Genomic DNA, 20,026 nt, shown 5'->3' with positions numbered 1-20,026 from the left:
CTTAGAGCTCATGAAACAGTTCAGGAGAGCTTAAGGAAATAAATCTGCAGATGTTAATGTTTACACAAATCTTGTTAAGGTCTAATTTCTTCAACCATAGATCATTCATCGCCAATTGCACCATGTAATATATGGCAGAACAAACACACCAACGCACAATTAGAAATGCTCCACTGTGCACAAGTTGTGGTGCAGAGCCAATACGTAACAAAATCTAAAAGCCGTAAATATTTATAAATCACACAAAATGCATAGTTGACTGCATTGAAGTGATTCTTCTCCTGTAATTGCGCACATAAAAAGCACATTTCTGCCTCCAAAAGGCATGGAAACTGTGCATGGAAAACCTTTTCTTTGGCCATTGAACTTACCAAAGTTTATCAAATCATCATTATCAAGCGCAGCGTTTGTCCCGTCTCTAATCTTGTCTCTGTTTTCGAAAGGTAAAAAGTGAAATGCGCACCTAAAACCTGGATAAAAGAAGAGAAAATGACTGAAGTGGACAGTGAGCGATACATCTAAATGCGATTTAGATGCCACTGAGGTCAGCAAATGCAATCAGTATGAGTAATGGCATTTTATGTGGATGGCGGTTGATGCGGTGTCTGCACTGGAAGGTGACCTGGTGGGATAAGTCAGATGATAGAAAAGAAGAAGGATTTCAAATTGATAAACCACTTTGTTTTTACTTAAGCAAGCTGAGCACAGAACTGCTGAAAATGTTATACAAGGTTTACTGACTCAGTGAGAAATTAGCGAAGTAAATGTTGTATCAAGTATCACCCCGGTAGGTTTGCAGCTCTCCAGAGTGTCGTGGCTTTTCGGTAGAAACTCCAGTCACTGTGGACGCTGGTGACTGCTATTGGGTCCAAACATGGAGTAAAAACTGTTTCATTGACCTGAGACTAAACAAAACAATTTATAACCATGATAAAGCCATAAAATCTGGTCTTGTGACTCATGAAAGAATTGTCAAGGTGGCGATTTTTGCAACAATTACAATATGCAAGTACCGGTGTGACCCAAAGATTCACAACACCAAATCAAAACGAGAAAAGTTCCGAAAAGTGCGACTGGCATCTACATGAAAAAGCTACATTAGCACTGGAGAATGTGTCCGCCGTTCTGTTTTTGGGAGACGATAAAGAAGATTGAAAGCAACACAGCCTTGGCTGGGAAATCAAAAATAGAACTTAATGTGCTTCTTACCTTAACACTGACTCCATATAAGGCATGAGTTTGTCTGGTTATAAACATTTTTTTTTCATTTTTTTTTTGTCTTTGCACTTGGTTATCTAGAAAGCTATGTGCACTTGTCCACACCTCAGGTTAGATGGAGCATTATTTACAGCGCTGTATCAGCACACTTTTGTGACCACATCAGAAGATTGCTTAATGATTTTCTGCTCAACAAAATCTAACCTAACTCAGTATTTAAAATAGTTTGCCATTCATAATGCCGATGTGTTTGCCGTCTTTCAGTATGGTAACACCACCAAGGACATAACATCACTAACAAGCTTCTTACTTGGATGTTTAGCATAGACACTTACAGTTTTCCAAATGCCAAAACAGAAGGCAGATATTAAAAAATAAAAATACTCAAATACAGTAACAGGGTCGGAATTATCAAATATGAGAAACGGTTAAGCATAACATAACTCATTCACCATATATAGTATTTCTCATCCCACAAGACTGTGCTGTAACCCAAAAGAAAGTTAGAAAAGGGGATCCTCTTCCGGTAGCTCAACTGTGAATACTCCTGAAATGTTCCTCTATACATATCAAAATCACCTCTGTCTTTTCAAGTTGGAGGTGTTTTAATCAACATTTTTAAAATCATAGCTTCTCATCAGTTCTGAACGACAAAAATCTCTGTTGTATTGGGTTGTAGAGTTTGCTCAGAGCATTCCATCATACATTAGATCTTGTCAAAGCGAATCGGAGTCCTCTTCCTTGAACTTCACACCATCACTTTGTAGTTTGTCCAAATGCTGCCATATATACTAGATTCTTTCTCCAAGACAAAAAGCCACACAGTATGGCTTCAAAGTCAAACCCTGCCTGATGAGTCAGTTTACTGTGGTCAACTTAATTTTGTCCCTGAAGCAGCAACGCTTTTTTTTGTGGTGTCAGTCCTGAATCAGACCTCCTGAATTAAGCTAGCTAGCTAGCTGCACAGCTGGGCCAACTCCGGTTCAGGAGAAGCATTGGGAAGTTTGGAGTTGAACATCTGGAGAGAGTCCTTGATGCGTGCGACCTCTCCAGCCGAAAGCTTCAGCCGGTGGCGCAGCAGACAGGAGAAGAGATCAAGTGGCTGTGGCGCTGGGGGGGACAGTCGGTTGATCCGGTCCCTCATCTCCAAAAGCATCTGAAAGGCAGCATCCTGTGTACCCTGTGTGTAGGGATAGTCCAGCTGGAGAATCAGATCCTTGATGCCTTCAGGGTCAAAGTGCATGCTGTACCCAAACACTTTCAGTGTGTTTATCTTCATATAACCCAGGTTGGACGTCTGGTCATCCAAGTCCAGAGGTTCGTAGAAGAGTGTTTCGTTAACTGTTGGATCGTCGGTGATGATGCGGCTTCGCAGATAGATGTGCACCGTTTCGAAGAAGGACTTCCATTGGCTGCCCAGAGACAGTGTCCAGTTGTAACACTGTGCTGTGACCACAGCGTCCAGTCGAGTTCTCTCCCAGTTAGCGAATTCCGGCTGATTTACTGGCATGAACCAACTCTCAGAGTGACTACCACCAAAGGGATTGACATAAATTGCTGGTACAGGCTCAAGTGTGGAATTCTTAGTGGAGCATATTTGGAAAGAAATGCCCATCAGCATGTGGATGAGGTTGGACTTATTCTTGTTGCTTTTAAGTGTTAACAACATTCTCTTCCTCCACGCTGGATTGAACCAGCTTCCCAGGCGGACATCATTGCTGATGTAGATGGCGTGGACTTCTATTCTACTGTCTAGCCGTTGGAGGAGATACTTCACCTACAGAAGAAGAAATACATGTTATAGTGGAGGTCTTTCACAAGAAAAAGCATCTGTGTCAATCTGTGATGCATATGTTTGCCCACATGATGATTAGGTTATATGAGAACGAAATGGTATTTTAATCGTGAGGGCATATTTACATGGTGGCAAACATTAGTATTTGCTGAAATCAGTTTTCATGACGTTGTTTGCACTCATTTACAGCCTAGCATATGGGGAGATGTTACACCTCACCCAAACGCTTGCTGGTAGGCTTTGTGTTATCCTAGTCTGGTCAGAATTAACAAAGTGGGCGCCTGTGCTAAAAAAGTACAATTTTTCACACAAGGACCTCAACATCAGGGATATCCAAGTCCAGGTTCAGATAGTGGTCCAGAGACGGGGCAACGCTGGGTCGACAGGCACCGAGATGGAGGATGTTGCCGTGATGACAGGCTCCACATCGGGTCGAGTTGTCCATAGCACAGGAGGAGCAGGATAAGGCTGATGTGCCAACGATGCAGGGTATGACTCCCTGGCAGGTTGGATGCTCCACGGGGCAAACACAGCTCTTCGCCTCCTCAGAAAAGAATCCCAGGACACTGTGCTCGTTGCAGTAGAGCAGAGACTGAGCCTTAGTCAACCAGAACCCTGCAGGCCTACAAAGAGAAAAACACCAATGATGCACTTCATATAGGGCAGAATATTACAGCCCCAAAACAAGTGTGGCATGCTGGTGTGGAGGGATGAATAAAAAAAAGAACATCTTTAAAGTAACTTTGCAACTGAGGTTTTCAATAACCCCCGCCAAAAAAAGGATATCATAAAATCAGGCCCACAATGCACTGCAATATTCGCAACTACAGGCTTCATCTTTGCAAAGACACAAACAGCAGTTTTATTTTTAACACAATTGGATTTTCATGATACTGGAGCCCAGATTTAAAGCACCCCCTGACTCTTTTACTGCTTCATACACATCAAAAACAAACAAATCGCTTTCATGTATTACAGAAAAGCTAGTTGGACCGTTGCTCTGTCTTTATTAGAACTATACGGCAATTTTTACATGGCCAATTTCTGTTGTTACACAATTTTGAAGAAACACCTTAAAAAGATCTCGGTGTTCAACGGGAAAAAAAAAATGTCAGAGGGAAGCATTCACCGAATTAAATCATAGATGTGCAGCAATCTGTCTGCCTTTTTTCCAACCTCCTCCAGATACACAACACCATGAGGATGTGACAGCGAGACTGCACACTGTGCACTGACCACTCCACATTTATCCACTTATTCATATTCATTGCTATTCTGATCGTGTCCATCAGATGATTGCTGACATTTGCTCTCACCACAGTCATCTTACTCCCACATGCAGCTGCTGCTTTCTGCCTGGTAATAACCTCTTTCAATCATAGCCGTCCATCCTATCTTTCTTACATTCTGCTTACTGCTCCTCCCTGTGGTGCTAGATTGCTGCAGCTTCGTGGCTTTTCTAACCTACCTGGATCTTTGCACCCTGCTTGACCCTTCATACCTGTTTCGCTTTTTTTTAAATTTCTGACTATTGACACTATGGTAGACATTGTTAGAATGGTTCAAAAACATATTTAAATTGAGTATTAAATGTGCCTGTCAAGCAAAGTTCATTTACAGCTGTCACAGCATGTTCTTCCATTAAGAACACTGCAATTTAGTGAAGTTTAATGTTGGTGCACGAAGAAAAGTTGAATCCAAAGAGACTTTGATCCAATTATGTTCATGAATTCAGCTCATATTAAATGTTTTAACATTGCAAAACATTTGCAAATACTCTTTTGTTCCTCTGCCAATTTGCATGGCCTTTACCTGAGGAAAAACCTCTGTCTGGTTCAAAATATTTAAGATTTTTTTATGCTGTCATAGATAAATGCAAACAAAAAAAAAAAAAAAGGTTGCCCCACAATTACACTAATATTTATTCATCCATCTGATTTCCTCACAAGAATATTCAGTTAATGTGGAACTCTGCACCTACTGGCAAATTTTCCTTCTGAAAGCCGGGGTTTGCTGTGAAGGTGAGATGAAAAGGCCGACATGCATAAATTACCATCCTCTTTGGTATTTTAACAGTAGCAACAAATTCAGACGGAAAAACTGTCTCTGCCGATTTACTCCCGAGGCTAAGTTCAGCAAATCACACACAACATTGCTCAAATACTCCGGCAATTCTTCTGCTGTCCCCCAGGCCTGAGTAAATAGACAAAAATGAATGATGATAAAATAAATGGATTTGAGCAGCAGAAAATAGGAAGCCATTGCAGCTGAGCATCCCATGATAATATGCTGTTGCTGGTATTAACTGGGTCAAGACTTTGACTGATGGGTGAGCCAGACAATCAGGGGGGAGAGAGAGCTGGAATGACAATAGAAGGGTGAGTAAGGGAGAAATGAAGACAGAAAGCCAGGCACTGCGAGTGAGAAGGGGGAGATGGAGTGACTGTTTCGGGGGAAAAGACTGTCAGGGAAATTAAAGTGTGCTGTAAACAAGTGGTAAGCTGTCAGCCTGGGAGAGGGCTTGATTACAGTGTGCCAAAATAACATGCTAGTTAACTCACAAGAGCCCTAAACATCAGTAACCAGACCCTTAATCTTGGCTTTCCCTTTTTTAAATCTAATTTCTGCTTCACTGCTCTTCTACTCATGACAGCAGAGTGGAGCCAATAACAGTGTTTGACTGGAGAAGGCAGCATGTAGAACAGACTCAGGACAGGAACTTATTTTGTCTCTGATATTCTACCACAGGGGTGCAATGTCAGATTACATGCTCTGACATTGCTTTAATGACATAAATTTGAGTAATTCTGAAGCATATAGTGGGGAATCAGACAAAGATGTATGTGATTGTATTTGGTGTCATCTGTTTGTTTTTTTGGGGTTTTTTTCAGGGCTGACGCTTATCATTCATTTCTTAATGACATCCATGTTTAGGTTGGGTCAACTTCCAGGACGAAACTAGTAAAAGTGTTCTATGGCGATGGTACCTTAACTAAAAATGGTAATTGTTAGGAAGATGCTTTCATTTGATTGCTCAAAAATGTCCATAAATCACTATTATTATTATTATTATTATTATTATTATTATTATTATTATTATTATTATTATTATTATTATTATTATTATATAGTGTAAATGTTTGTTAGTGCAAATGTTTTGCATTGATTTGCTTTACAAGAATTCTACTGTCATAACTGCAGTGTGACAGTGGATAAACATTGTGATTATACTGGGACAGACAGGTGACGATGACTTGTTATTTTTGGAATGATGGTACATTTTCCCCTTAATCAGAAGTTAATTAAATAAAATATGATACCTATTGTTGGTACCTATATGGTCTGTTTCTATTCTGTATTTCTATTCTAAAATGTCTTCTCTTCCGGATAAATAAAATCTGAAACAGCAACAGTTTATTTGTGCTCCACCTGTCTACATCTCAACTTCCTTTGTGCGTAACTTTGGGAGTTTTACCGAATTCCCCACTGAGCTCTTTCTAGACTGATAACTGTAGACTTCCCAGCATACTTTGCTTGAACCAGCAAAGAAACAATCAACTTCTTTCTTACTCATTGGGGTTGTTTTGAACTGCTGTATCGCTGTGGGTTACCTCTCTCTGGGTAGACTGATGTCAGGTTGTTTAGGGCAGCGTTTGCTCAGGGTGAAGAGTTTCCTGACAATCTTCTGGGCTTTTCCCAGGATGGAGGCAGTGCTGGACTCCAGCTGCGTATACCGCTTCTGGAGTGACAAGTCGACTGACCAGAACTTGGCAATGACGGACACATTCAGGAAGCGATCAGTGGGCAGGCGCTTCAGAAAGGCTTTGAATTCATCTGTAGAGAGGGAAGAGGATGCACGAAAGGAGAAAAAAAAACAATCATTAAAGGCTGGAAAATATTTAAGATTTTAACAACGCTCATTTTTACTGCAACTATACTTGCCAGACAATGTTTCCTCGGTGGCACACATATATAATGAGATAATTAGGAGCTGGGTGGATGCTTGTGTGCTATTAAAATACAAAACAGCCCTCACGTTCTAATGAACTGTCATTACAGACTAAACACCTGCACTTCAATATGCAGTCACACTCATTTTCCTCAGCATTAGAAGCTTATTGAAGTCCCAGAAGGGTTAGCAGCACCTGTTAGCATTGTTTATGGATGGCAGAAATCATGCAGCCCAAATCAGGTAAGAACAATAAAAATAACAATAGAGGAACAATAGATTAATCAAAAGAGATCAAAGCCTTGGCCTTCTCACTGATCAGCATGGGGATTTTAAAATTTTACAGGTTTTTCATTGAGGTGTGTGTCTTATGCTGACTGTCAAGACCAACTAAAATAACAAAAAAATGCTTATAGGATTCAGCACCCCTGTTTAAGACCTCTGGGAAGATCTGGTAGACTCTACAGTTGAGCTTCATCTCAGCTACACCACTGCAAATACAGTTCTTCATAGAAGGGTTGTGAGAAGAAACCTCTCCCAAAACCTCACCTCAGAGTTCAGCTTCTGAACTATGACACGGACCATCCAGATGAGCCAGATGCCTTTTGGAATTAAGTCCTGTAGACCCATCAAGTTTGCAATCAGCAAAAAAATCTGAGGTTGAAAAAGTGGACGGCCTCAACAGATGATAACGGTCCTAAAATCACCTTAAAGTTCACATTGGACCACCTCAGGAGGCACCAGCTGAAGGTTCTTTTATGGCTCTCACAGTGCCTTGAACCTTTTTTCCATTAATTTGAAAATTTAAAAGATTAAAGAAAAACATGGTTCTGTTTAAAATATAAAAGGGATGTGTCACCTGTAACTGACATTTTGAAAGATCATTTCATCTTCCACCACCTGAAGTGTTGAGATTTTGATCTTTCTCATGTCACTGTATAACTCTGAACAACTGTAGTATATCTGGCTTCAAAACTTCCAACACATTTAGATCTTCACTTCATTATTTGATGACTTGACAACAGCCTTGTGACCCATGAGTGACACATGGGTGATGCAAAAAAGAGGAGTTTCTCCTTGTATCTGCGTGGGTTCTGTCTGGGTCCTCCAGATTCCTCCCATAGTCCACAGATATGCAATTAGCAACTCTTTTGACTTTAGCTGTAAATGTGAGTGTCAATGGTTGTTTGCCAGCCCTGTGATGAGCTGTCCCATGGTTTTACTGGCCAGCTTCTGCTCCGAATATAACTTAAGACACTGTAGATTTCCATAATTGCTACTCTCTCTGCTACTGTATGTTATCCTTGCAGGCCTTTGCTGCCTGAGCCACGTGTGTGTGTCTGTGTGCGTGTTTATGTGTGTGTGTGTGTGTCTGTGAAAGTTCTGACAAGGAAAAGACTGGGCACTGAACTGAAGATTGAGAATAATGTTGGACCATTTGCAGTGCTGGTTTAGCCAAAGTGTTCTGTTGTTAAGATCTCTGTACTTCTAGTCTGAACTGGTGGGTTGGTATTATCCCAGTATCATGCCTCTGGGAAACTTAAAGCTGTTATTTCTCTCCCTTTTTTTTCCCGAGGCCAGATCTGGAAGACCTTCTAGGATTAGCCGTGTGCTAGAGAATCATATTCCCATGTGCTGTTATTGGCAGGAAGACATGGAGGAAATCTGCAGCCAAAGCGACCCGAGCTGAGCAGGCGTGATGAGACGCAAGCCTATTACAATGTTCAGTGATCCCAAATGACTCAGTGGTCCATGTCTCTGTCTTTTTACGTATACCTATTTGCCTCCACTCCCCCATCCCACCTTTGCCGCTTCCGCTCGGTTTTACACCTGCCTCACCTCTTCCTGTCTATGCTGACATGGAGCTAAATTAGCAGCACAACATTAACTTTGTAATTACTGACTATCTTCCTCAGATGGGCTGTTTTTAGTGCTTGTTTGGTGTCACCTCTACTATCTTCACTGGAATACCTGTGTGTGGGTGTGTGGGCTGGGTGGGTGTGGTGGTCGGACTTTATTTCGAAAGGTGCTCCAATTACCCTTGATCCTGGAATTAATCTATCTAGTTCTATCCTCTGTGGGTGAATGAAGTGTGGAAATGAGAGAGGCTAAACGTGCGGCACATTGCAATTTAAAATATAACGATTGATGCTATGAAATTCGAATTTGAGCCTAATATCCTGACAGTTGGGGATATTCCTTAATCGTTACCACGGCTGCTACATAAGCTGCTGCCATCACACGTCTTTGTGTCACTGTAATAGTGAAGGGAGTCCTTTGAGGTTGGAGCTTTTTCCGCCCACCTTAACATAGTCACAAATCTGCAGCTCATTAAGTTTTCGACATTTTCCAGCATCAGGTCAAAAAACAGTCAGTAATTGTGTCCCTCCTTAAGAGCGATGACGCAGGCAGAGGGGAGAGAGAGTCGGCTCGGCTAGCCACTTTTATTCACCGTGCCAGGGGAGGAGCTGCACAAAAGACTACAAATGTCCAATCAAAATGTCCAAATCCAATCGGCATCCACTTTCACACCTCTTGTGTACTGGTGATACACATAAATGGAGATTAGATCAAATACAAGAGGGTTTGAATACTGTTCTGATGCACAACACAGGTCTGAAACAAACTCCAGTGTGAAATTTAAAGGCTGGGCAGAAAATCAGTCAACAGCCACCAACGGTGAGATGTGAGAGGATTATATTGATCTTTTCTGTAAACACTGCAACACAACCTGCTATCTATCCATACAGTGTCTCACATTCCTAGACACTCTATGGATCCACCCTTATTCTTTGTTCTACATCAGTGCCCCTATCGTTATACCTTTTTTCCCCCTCAAATGTTCTGATTTTCTCTATAAATCTGCACTGAGCAGTCTTTTAACATTGTTCAACCTAACCACCCCCCTTCATCGCTCCTTTCTAACATGCTCATCATTATTTCTGCCATCACCCTTCTCAAATTTGTCTCTCTGTTTTTCTCCCTTTTCCTGACGTTTATGACTCCATGTCCAAAATTTACGGCCAATTTGGCGGCTCAAAATCCATCAGATTAAGAGGGCATGGGTGTGGGGGGTGGAGTTGTTTTCCATAATGGGTGACTGCACTGCCCTGAGAGCTCCATCTTTGCTCCGAGCTAGTGATTCATGACATCATCAAGTAGAGACGACAGCTAAGTGACTGGCTGGCTGAGGGCTGTTCTTTCAGCTCCCTACAAGGGCAGGAGGTATTTAAGTCTGAATTGGGATTTTGGGAGCCAGACATGCGTGGAAGGCCAGTGGTAGCATTGTCAGTCAAGAACATCAAGCTGTCCACAATGAGAGAAATGTGTCAAGCCTATAATTCCTTTCCATCTGCATGTTGTCTTGCAGCTTGGATGCTGTATATGATGAAAATCAGAACAAATTAGCTGGAAGACATCATTATGCAGTCATCATCACAGGTCCTTTGTCACAACTGAAAATTGGAACTGATGGGTTTACTAGAACCTGTCATGTGTAGGAGTGAACACTGTTGCTTGGAACATGCTCTTTGTTTCCCTGCAGTGCCCCTTGTCTGTCACTTACATCTTAAGTTAGTTCCTCTCATTAAATCCCATGAGTCCTCAGAACAACAACTTCAAGAATCCTCCTTCTTCCTCTGTGCCTTTAAACCAGTCACAAACATGACAGACAGCGTGGATGGAGCTGGGATGTCTTCAGGCGATTAAAGCTGGATGGGAAACGGAGAGCGGAAAACAGGGGTCCAGAGCTGTCGAGTGAGCTCCCGTTTCTCGCACTTCAAAACGTCACATTAAAGATGCCGTCCCTCATATACACCCAACTCCACTCGCACAACAGTCACACACGCATACTCGCACGCATGCACAGAGGATCTGAGGCTAGTCTTCAGTCATCGAGAAACTACAGCTCCTTTTTGGAGCCCTCAGCACTCGGTGGATGATCGATCCCTCGGAACACCAGCTCACTATTTTAGGTACAATTCACTAACTTAGAACACAAATCCTTTCAATCCACATGATAGCTCTTAACATGCGATGATGGAAATATAACACGTACATAGATGCAGTGCTGCTGGAAAGTATGTGAACTTGAAAAGCTTAGATGTTGCTTTTGTTTTTCCACGATTTTCTTATTCATCATGACCAGTTTTATGTATGAAATGTCAGATATATTTTTATCAATTGCAGGTACCGGTACTTGTTTATTGGGACTTGTTTAAGTAGCCCAAAAAATGAACTACTGATGAGAGGGTTCACATACGTTACATTTTCAATGTTTTTTTAAAATAAAATTATAGCGTTTCTCCATTATTTGAAAAGACACTTTGCAAACTGGGATTTGGATGTACATGTAATATGGTTATTTTAATGTTGTTTTTTTTTCTTTACAAAAGCAGTGACCACGTTGGGAGAGTTCACACAGATTTAAGCTGTAAATGCATACATATGTACACATACGTATACGTATACTCAGCAAAAAACTCTACATTAGAAAGTGATATTCTCTCTTCTTTTGCCCCAGCCATAGATCTAATGTTGACCTAATGTTGACCCCCTCCAGTAAACCGACAGGTCAGCACATTTAAAAAGCTCTTATTTAAACCCACAGGCTCAGTCACGGAGGGCCATCCTTCACTGAGAGATGAATAGACCAAATGACAGTGTTTTTATTCCCTTAAGAGACATCAGTAGGCATTGTTCGAAGGTGAGAAATTATAACTTTATGCAGAGCCACAAAAGGAACACACTTAGCACATTCCTGACATCAGAGGAGTAAAAACCTCACTTGATATGTGCACACAATCATGCATTTGTGGCAGATTCGCACATTGCTTCTCAGGGGAAATAGTAGTCTGTCTGTCTGTCTGTCAAGTTATCTGCCTATCTATCTATCTATCTATCTATCTATCTATCTATCTATCTATCTATCTATCTATCTATCTATCTATCTATCTATCTATCTATCTATCTATCTATCTATCTATCTATCTATCTATCTATCTATCTATCTATCTATCTATCTATCTATCCTTAGATTAACATTTTGTCTGGAATACAGATGGGCCACACGAAGCCACACCAAATGATCAAAATTACAAAAAATAGAAATAAAAAAGTTCCGAGTCAGGGGAGGATGCTGGATCTCTCCTTTGCACAGTTATTTCAAGCCTCTTGGTGCTTCTTTTCTTTTAGAATTCAGTGATTCTGTCTTTTCCCACAGGAGTCAGTAGACAGAAAAAATTCACATTATTATTTGGCATCATGCTTTATATTGGGCTTCCTTTGCTTCAAAAGTCCCCTTACAGTTCAACCACATGCAGAGAGCCTCAGGCCTCCACTAGCATGCTTCCTGTCTGCTTAAGTAAAATTGCTGCTCTTCCCTCTCACCAGGCTGCTGCATTATGCTCCAGGTCAGCCTAGAATGACTAGAGTTGAAACAAACGTTTCAGTATTTCGCTGCCCCTTACCTTAGCATACCGGTTTGAAGATGAACTACCTTCCTGACTCCTGTCGAGATATCAGAAATGGATAATGGTTCCCACCGAACTACAGAGGTGGGGGGTACTCCATAAAGCTGATTCCCACAGAGGGGAAAAATATTAAATTGGGGTTAGTTCTCACTGTTCTATTCATCATTGAAAGAAATCGGGATCATGTATGTTCTTTTCAGCAGCGATCGTTTTTAGGTGCGACATTGATCTGGGAGCTGCCTATTAAAGCCTCCACCTGCTGAAGGCATACCCTAAAGATCCACATGGTTCCTGATGCTTCTACCGCATATGGACCCCTTCATGCACAACGTTCACCGGCAGGGTGTCTTTGTAATGCTTTCTATTCAGGTTTTCTTTATTGTTGCACTTCCACAATGGTGAGCAGTCGGTATTATTCTAGGATATATATATATTTTTTTAATTTACTTCTTTTGGAAACTGCAAGCTGTTTTGAAACTTGTCCGTAATATGTTCCCCAAGATCCTCTCCGATTCAATCTTGTGAGTTAAAATCAATAACTCATATTTCATACTGAGCAGAGCACAGCCACGTCTTGTTGGGAGCTCCCAACACTAGACTAGACTAGAATGCTCATGGCAAAGCTGTGCTGAAGTTTGCATGCCATGGAGATCAACACTTTTATTTTTTTTTGTTTTAGTAAAGCTGTAGGATGGTGTTCAAGGGCGTTTTCAGAGCAGCTGTGAACTTTTTTTTTTGCTTTTTCCCCCCCTGACATTCACCATGATTGAGATGTTGTGAAAAAAATGTGACATTGCATTTTATTATCCCCTGCAGATTTTTAGATTTTCGCTGTTGGGGGATAAATTGGAGGGTATTTGGGAGAAAGATGAGGGGCACTGCTGCCAGACAGCACAGATCTCTGTGCATTTGAGAAGATTACAACGATGGGAAGAGGGAAATCCGTCTATTAAACTACTTAAATGTCACTGCTCCTCTCACGCATGTGAAATATTGAAGGCCTTTGTTTTAAAGTCGTTGCAAGTTGGTCCACAACACAATCGGACCGTGCCTTCCTTTGAGGTGCGTTCAGTGTCATCGTTGCCTCACGTGTTTCCCAGACAACTATCACAGCGAATGAGGTGACGTTCAGAATCAGGCATCAGGAGGTCATAAAAGATCAAAGATATGCTGCACGGTTTCAGAAAACCTGTATGCATCTTCTCCAGAAACATTGTTTAATAAGAAACCTGCAAGAAATGGACAAGTACTGATACCAATCCCATTCGTAGAACTCTTAAAATAAGATGGCTTGAAGACATATTTTCCCTCTAATATTTGAACAACATGTGGTTCTCTTGTATTGGCTGAACATTAGAACTTCTGCACACGATATAAATACATATAAATCAGAGAAAAAAGTTCTAGTAGCTTCACTACTACGGTTTAATGCAAAAGATGCATGCATGGCAACACGTGCACTGAACCACTCTCAGGCACTCGTTAACATGCAGACGTTGTATAATAAGAGGAAGCCATTGTAGGGTCTGATGGCTCTACTAATAAGGGGAATTACCTTTGAATAGTCCAAGAGCCTGAGATAGAAAAACAGGCCCAAATGTGTGTGGGTGTCTTCAGGCAGATGGGTTTTAACAGTGTACCCAGTGGAGCTGCAAATGATCACCAGTTACAGCTTCGCTGCGTTACCAGCAGCAGCATCACGCGTTCTTTATTTGTCATGTTATGGAGCCAAACGGATGAGTAAACTGCAGTAAGACCACAATTTACAGCATCGTATTAATGAGAAATTACACATTGGGGGAAATTCTGCACATTCAGGATACAAAATGAATGCGACATAATATACACAACATTTGTCACACTATCTGTGCCATGCATTTGCTTTCTATCATTTCTGGATGACTGAAATTGTACATTTCCTGCTCTTAAAGGCAGCAGTTGGACATTTTATTCATATGTCCTCAGTTTCCTGTAGCTCATGTTTTTATAGTAATGTTTTTAGTCAAATCAAAATAATGTTAAACTCTTTTGGAACCTCAAGGACAGATTTGGCTTCAATATTATCTAAATATGTAATTCTGGCTGTGAAAGGGTTGCCAGACATCGCTGCATGCGATAAATTCAAAAGCACCAATAACAAAAGTCCAATTTCCATATTCCAACTGTTCAATGACAAGTAAATATTGTCTAAAATCTAAAAAACACCATCTGCAAGAGCGTCAGCATCCCTTTTTGAACTGAATAATTTGGATTTAATTAGTTGTGAACCAAAATTATTTGTCAATATTATATTGGCCTTTAAAAAAGCATCCACTGGCTTCTGTTTCCAAACTGCTTTTTGAGGTTATCATTTAGTGCATGCGACCTGAACTATGTGCCAATACGATACAGACAGGAGGAGGACAAATTAAATCCAGGCAAACAACACAAAATACAATTGGTTCATTTTATAATTAGAAATACAGAGTTGCCCATCACAGATAAATTGAGCATTTCAACTTCTCAAAGATGGGAATCTTGCGGAGCCGAGAGCAACGTAAGTAAAAGACTGAAGTGTGGGACTGCCCTGAGCTCTCACTGCTGAAGGACTGAGAATTACTGCCCTGTCTGCTGAGACTGGAGGGTCAGGAGAAGGAGAGGCAGATTAAAAGAGATTGACTAAGAGAAGAAATAAGACAGAGATTGCTGGAAGGGTTCTGGCCAGTGTTACTGCAGGTTACAGGAGGCTAACCTTCTGCTGGAGTATTAAAAATAGCCTTTATCATCTTAACTTTTTTTTTTTTTTAGCTTAACACAGAATGAAATAAATCCATTTAATATTAATACTATAATATTAATACTTTAAATTCCCAAGTGGTTTATGATACTTTTGTTAATGAGCTAATCATCTGAAACAATAAATTTGCTTCAGATCTAATCAGGCCACTCTGGCTGAGTCAGAGGTTTGATTCTTTACTGTCCACACTGTTAAGAGTGTAGCTTCTGTCTGGTGGTCCCAGCTGCACAGAAAGTGTCAGCGACTCTCCAGAGGCCCAATTACGAACCAGCTTATCAAGTGTTGCCGCTGTGTGTGCACACTCGTGTAAGTATGAGGATGATTGTGTGTCTGTGTGGGTCATGGCTGCATATGGGGCCTTTTCCGTTCACGGGCTGTTCATTAATGAGGCGATGGCATCTTTTGCGCTGTTTTTAAAGTTCACCTGGAAATCAACTTTCCAGCCAGACAGGAGAGCATACAGCCTCAAGGGTTGCTTTTGCGGCCTGACCTCAGTCAGAAAGCAGCTACCATCCGGTGCAGGAGCATGCCAATTAGTTTTATAGTCAAAATAAAACAACAAAAAAATCATCACGCCAGAAACCAACAACTATGAATCCTTAATGATCAAATGTGGAGAAGGTGTTGCCTGATTTCTGTGGGCTCATTCCACAGTTTAAGGAGTGAAGATTTTGTTTTTTTTGCACTTCTGATGCGAACGACAACTGAAACTCAACTGTATGAGGCACATGTGTCATCTGTACACATTTCTATGCAGCATGATTTAAATACTTGATCAGCTCTCCATAAGGGCAATTTAAATGCCATCTTTAATAAATTGGAATTAGATTTAAACAACTAAACATTAGTCAGTATAGTGATATTTCTAAAATTTCAATAAAGTGCATTTGTGCTGTGTACGTGTTTCTACTGAAGGGCGTTTTGGGCACGAGCTTTCTCAAATTTTTCATGAAATCTCATCTCCTGAGACTCTGCGGGGCGAAAGACAGACGTACAAATCCTGTTGCATTACCTCAACGCGGTTGCATTGACAATATTAAAAATTGTCAAGATTATTTATTATTACTTCTAATTAAATAGTCAGTCCATAAGTTCTGTGTCACCGTAAATGTAACAAAGTGTTTCAGTTGCACTTTTGCAATATATTTCGAGATAAAATGTCTGAAAAACCTTTTCAAAGGAGCGCCTCAGTGATATTTTAGAGGTTTTTAGAAATTCATGTGTTTCCATTAGAGGTCTTTTATTGTGTCATTTTGACTTTGCTCATTTCTAAGGGTAATGGAAAACAGTCTAATGACATTACTAGTAAATATAGACGTACTTGTCATCCTTTACATCCTTTAAGAAAAAAAAAGAAAAAAAGATGTACTCAGTGCTTGAGTGTCCGAAGAACACAGCAGCACCTTTAGCAGGTGTTGTTGTTCCAGCAAAATACTTAAAGGATGAAATTAAAGTGGAGAACATTCATCGAAGTGGATGAAAAGCTCAAACTAACTCTTGGGATTAAATTTGATGAGAGATTGAGTCCCTCTATGTATAGGGAGTTTTTAGCTGTTGAGGACCCTCAATGCAGCAGTTACCCGTTAAATGAGGCAGCCCACAGCACCTCTGCACCACCTTACTCTCAGTTATGCTTCAGAGTGGTTGGTCCTCTCCAGTAAGTGACACAGGAGAGATGATGGGAGCGTGCTCATCAGACCAACCAAGTCCCCCAAGAAAGATGGCACCTCCTCCCTCTCTTATCTCTACTTTTAGGATTAACAGTTTTTCCGAAGGTTGCCCAGGCTCACCTGAGGAAGAAAAAGAACTCTGTGTGTTTCAGTGTGTGTTTATCTCTTAAAAAAATGAATTCCTTAATTGTGGCTTGATTAAAAAAAAAGTCTTCCAATTATTATTAGCTGGTACAGTTTTCCAGCATCCATATTGAGTAATGTGGACTGAGCCAAAATGGAGGAAGAATCTGCATTTAATGATGACTTAATGATAAATTTAATGATGAAGTCCAGCAGGTTTAATTCCGAGTGAAATCCTGTTACTATTCTGTCTCTAACCAGCACTGAGTCCTTGGATAGATGGGACGGAAATAGAACAGGACAGAAATTATTTGTACTGTGCTTGTCTGTGTCCAGTGCCATCCATGGCCCCTAACAGTTCACCCTCCAGGCTTTTCTGATGCATCTTCTTTGTACTTACAGGCTTAGCAGAATTACCAGTGACGAGGCGGCGCACAGTCCCGGCATCACTTTGTCTCACCAGGAAACATGTGCAAACTGGAACTGCTGTTCACTGTCTGTACTGTCAGCTCCAGGCACTTGCCCTGGGGTTGTTTAAAACAACCCCTAACGTGTTGACTAAAGAGAAGAAATATATGCGAATGACTTGTTTTATGCAATTTCAACTTTCACTCCTCCTCAGACTCCGTTATTACTGTCAGTTTTCAAAGTCTGACTCTGCACCTGTCGACTCGTCACAGCGTCTCGCCGCCTCTGTGTTTCTGTATGATCCACCTCCTTTCTCTTCCCCTCTCGCCAAATCCTCCTCCACAGACATCTGTGCGGCTTTGCTACTGCCAGTGGTCAAGCCATTTGAGACAGGAATAAAGAAAGTGGCTGCCCACTCATTTCCAACCCCCTTCACCCCCCCCCTTCACCCTCGCCTCCTCAGCTCTTTTCCAAGTATGTCGGCGTTGCTTCAGCAAAGGCTTTTCTAAAGGTGAGACACGCGATGGCCTCCACTCACACATCTGAGTCACAGAAAAGATTTAAAAGTTAAAGTAAAACAGAGAAGAACTGATGAATAAAAACACATAAAAGATTATCACTGAAAATAACTGCACCCAGAATTAAACAAACAAAAAAAATTTGGTAAATAGAAAAAAAGTCTCTAATGACTCAAACGCAGCAGTACGATACTCATGAGAAAATTTAAAATAAATCAGCAAAATTAAAAAAGTGTCTTAATTAGAGTGCAAAAAGGGAAAGTGCAATTCAAAGGCAAACATGGAAGGATGATCAATGGATTAATGGATGATGGATGTATGTATGTATGAATACATAAAGATAATTGGACACTTTTGGTCCCAATTTTTCCCTTCCCAACCACTTTGCCAGATTATCTTGTGTCTTATAAAATTGTCCTATACGTTTTTATTATAACATTGTCCTGTGCTGTGAGATGTTATTAATAAGATATTAAATTTGCTCAAGGAAGCAGGCATAAATAAAAATAACATTCGTGCTGCTGCCAGGATTTTCTCCATTCTTTTCTCTTTTAAGTGAAAAATAGACCACCATCATTCTCTCCTCCAAGTTGTGTTTGCCGGTTGTTGCCATGTTTATTCTTTGTACTGTTAGATCATGTGTGATCACGCAAGATTTCTGGCTTGTTGGCACAAAAGTCTAGCTCAGCGGTGGGACGGAATCTTGACCTGCCAACCTTTGACCCCAGTGACCCACTCAACGCTTACACTGACAGCTTGTAATAATTAATGTACTTGCATGATCTATGCCTGTTCTCTCCTCTCCCTGTCCTCATCCCCCTTCTCCTCCTCCTTTTTCCTTGTCGCTGTTGCTTTTAGGGGGTCATGCCCTGGGATTGAGTCCAGGGCATGATCAGGGCATGGGATTCTGGGAGCACACAGTACGAACAAAACATTTCAGTTCCTGATCTCTTAAGATTTAGAAAATCCTTACATGTGGACCCCGCTCTTCTCATAATTCATACATTAAAAGTTAAAATGATTCTAAAACAATTCAACCTCATTTCTTCCCAGTGCATCCCCATCACGGCCTGGAGCCCTTCCCTATGCTGATGATTGAACTTATCACTGACGAGTGATTGTCAGTTGTGGTGGATAAAGAGAATAAAGATAATAGCTGACCAGTATGTACGATAAATTTACAATAATCAACCAGGTTATATTTGTATAGACGAGCAATTCCTGCCTGACAGCATCGTGCGATCTAGCAATGGGCCTAAAGCAGCTAACACTAATCTCATAAATGAAAATGTAAATGTGTTCCTCAATAGGTTTGGTTTTTATTCAATAGCGCTTTCAAGCATAAAGGTGACAAGAGCTACAAAGGAAGGAAAAAAGAGCCACATTTTTTTTAAACTTGCAGAGAGAAAGATAGCAAAAGCAGAGCATAAAGCTGCATGTGTGAAATGCCTCCCCTGTATAAACAAGGAGAAGGAGGGAGGAGGATTGCCAAATCTTGAGCCGCAGTCAAATTAATCTCTGAGAAAAAGATAATTGCCTAACTTTTCTGTCGCCTACATAAATCCAGCAAGCCCATTTGCCACACAGACACCCCGAAACAACACAACCCAACACAAACCAACAGCGTCTAAGATGGAAGCAGGCAGAGATTCAAAGTGTTGGGGTCCTGCTCATGCTCAGACATCTGCCAGAACTATTTGTAGGTGGTTCCAAGTATCAAACAGATTCCCCAATGCTCCCAGGGAGGCTTTTTAATTGGGATAAATGGACGAAGAGAGACAATTTCACAATTTGTACTGCATCACACGACTAGAGCAGCGAGACAAAAAGTAAGAGTAATGAAGACAAGATTAGAGGATGGAACGGAGAGAAGGGAAGTAAAATATTTATGATTGGATTCATTGAAACTTTATGCTGTATTTATGTTCATAAGGGAGTGACTTATAATTTTGGCACATTTGTATGTGTTTTCTTTCCTGAAATCTCTCACTTCTTCCTGCATTGGCGCTGGCGAAGTTTTGTTGGGATATGCTGTTGGGCTCAAGATTGAAATCAAACAGGTTAATTAAAAGCAAGGAAAATGAAGACAATTTAGATG

At 40.9% G+C, this 20,026-nt stretch overlaps 1 protein-coding gene across 1 annotated transcript in view; it reads right to left on the bottom strand.

The window, feature by feature from the left end:
* Nucleotides 1-666: 666 nt before the first annotated feature.
* Nucleotides 667-20,026, bottom strand: part of brinp2 (bone morphogenetic protein/retinoic acid inducible neural-specific 2) — a 125,311-nt gene continuing 105,951 nt past the window's right edge. The window contains exons 7-9 of the mRNA XM_057056563.1: nt 6,625-6,847; nt 3,330-3,636; nt 667-2,995 (exon numbers count right to left, since the gene is read on the bottom strand). Of these exons, the coding sequence (XP_056912543.1) occupies nt 2,174-2,995; nt 3,330-3,636; nt 6,625-6,847 (1,352 nt within the window). The 3' untranslated portion in view covers nt 667-2,173. The remainder of the gene's footprint in view (nt 2,996-3,329; nt 3,637-6,624; nt 6,848-20,026) is intronic.

This window comes from Takifugu flavidus, chromosome 15 (genome assembly GCF_003711565.1).
Source record: "Takifugu flavidus isolate HTHZ2018 chromosome 15, ASM371156v2, whole genome shotgun sequence".
Lineage (NCBI taxonomy): Eukaryota > Metazoa > Chordata > Actinopteri > Tetraodontiformes > Tetraodontidae > Takifugu > Takifugu flavidus.
Note: the sequence above shows the minus strand (reverse complement) of the source record. Positions and strands in the feature narration are given on the sequence as shown.